Here is a 1,891-nt window from a genome sequence, read left to right as displayed (position 1 = left end):
AGGTGTACGTGGCTGGCGCCCTAGCCGGTTGAGCCACAGGCGCCGAGCCGGCCTAGGATCATTCTTGGCTGCATATTGCCCTCCTGGGCCCCTAAAAAATAATAATAATAAAGCCAGCACATAAGGTGAAAATCCCAAGTAGACAAAATTTAAATACAAAGTTCAAAATTGTATAGTTCATAGAGTACATATGCAAAATGTGATTTTGTAGTCTTTTTAATTTGAAATTGTAATTTTCCCCCCCAGAGCACATCATTCAATTTAAGTTAAATGCATGTGTAATATTGCTTCAATCAATAATCTTCTATTTCTCTTACTCTAAGTGAAACTTGGTCTTGAGGCAAATACAACATTTGGTGCCTTTTTACTAAATAACATGCTCTAAAACTTGGGTGGTCTTGTAGGATGAGGATTAAATGAGTCTGGATGCTGGTCGAAGAGGTGGGACAGAGGTAGCTGTTTCTTGATCTTTGAAATTGGTTGGGACATTCAGTTATGAGCAGATCTTATTTGCCCCTCATTAAAGGCCTGTTAGGTCATCTTCTTCCCTCTTGTCTGAGCTGTTCTCTTCTTCTACTAGGCTTCTTACATCTGGGTGGCCTCCGCACTGCCCTGTACAACTACATCTTTGCCAAGAAACACCAGGGAAGCTTCATCCTGAGGCTGGAGGACACAGATCAGACCCGCCTTGTGCCTGGGGCAGCAGAGAATATTGAAGACATGCTGGAGTGGGCAGGTGAGGCTAGCACGGAAAAGACCCTTCCTTAGGCAAGGAAGAGGAAGAAGAGAAAGGAGCTTGTAAACTTTTTCCTAGGGCCCAGGATATAGAAGGAGGAATTCCTAGAGAAATGGTTCCATTTCTCATACCTGGAGTAGCAAGTACCACCAAAGCCTCAAGGCTGTTTTGAGATTCCTGGATTTATCTCAGAATCTGAAGTCCACTATAGTCCCAGCTAATCAGGAGGCTGAGGCAAGAGGATGACTTGAACCCAAGAACTTGAGGCTCTATCTCAAAAAAAAAAAAAAAAGTATAAAAAAGTAGAATCTTGGCAGCACCCGTAGCTCTGTGGGTAGTGTGCCGGCCACATACACCCAGGCTGGTGGGTTCGAGCCTGGCCCAGGCCAGCTAAAAACAACAATGACAACTGCAACCAAAAAATAGCTGGGCATTGTGGTGGGCACCTGTGGTCCCAGCTGCTTAGGAGGCTGAGGCAGGAGAATCACTTAAGCCCAAGAATTTGAGATTGCTGTGATTTGTGACACCAAGGCAACATAGTGAAACTCTGTCTTTAAAAAAAAAAAAAAAAAGAATCTCAAGTCCATTGCCTACAGGGGCCAGGCAGGAGCAGGCCAAGTGGGAACTGAAGAAGCTGGGCCTATGGGAAATAGGGGAAGGCATGCCTTGTCCAAAGATGGCTGCACCTCTGAGCTCCAGTCCCCATATGGGAATGCTGGCCCAGCTTGTCCAATCTTCTGAGCTCCAAGAGGAGCCACAAATCCAGACTTTTTGGATGAATACTTACCATTGTTAAATATGGGCTTGTATTTTTTTTTTAATCACATCGTATGAGCCAAACAAAACATGTGCAGCTTCTGAAGTTGATCTTCTTGTGGGAATTTAATCCCAAGGATAGCTAAGGTCAGGGAGAACAACAAGGACTGTGTTTAGATTTCCTGACAGTTGGCCTACCTATAGGGCCAGGTATGACTAGGAAAGATCAAGATCCCCCAAAATACCAAGGCTATCTTGAGATGTGTACTCTAATCTCAGGTAGATTATTCCCCTAAAGGGCCGAAACTCATTTCATGTGTATCTTCTGCCAGAAAAGATTTTAGCAATACTCAGTCAAGATTTGTTGAATAGGCTCGGCACTTGTGGCTTAAGTGGCTA

General features: G+C 44.3%; 1 protein-coding gene across 1 annotated transcript in view; it reads left to right on the top strand.

The window, feature by feature from the left end:
- The window catches only part of EARS2 (glutamyl-tRNA synthetase 2, mitochondrial), a 27,249-nt gene that overhangs the window by 3,673 nt on the left and 21,685 nt on the right, over positions 1–1,891 (top strand). Inside the window, exon 2 of the mRNA XM_003795728.3 lies at positions 581–736. Within this exon, the coding sequence (XP_003795776.2) occupies positions 581–736 (156 nt within the window). The remainder of the gene's footprint in view (positions 1–580; positions 737–1,891) is intronic.

The sequence above is a fragment of the Otolemur garnettii genome, unplaced genomic scaffold (genome assembly GCF_000181295.1).
Source record: "Otolemur garnettii isolate 467f Iridium unplaced genomic scaffold, OtoGar3 scaffold00096, whole genome shotgun sequence".
NCBI lineage: Eukaryota > Metazoa > Chordata > Mammalia > Primates > Galagidae > Otolemur > Otolemur garnettii.
Note: the sequence above shows the minus strand (reverse complement) of the source record. Positions and strands in the feature narration are given on the sequence as shown.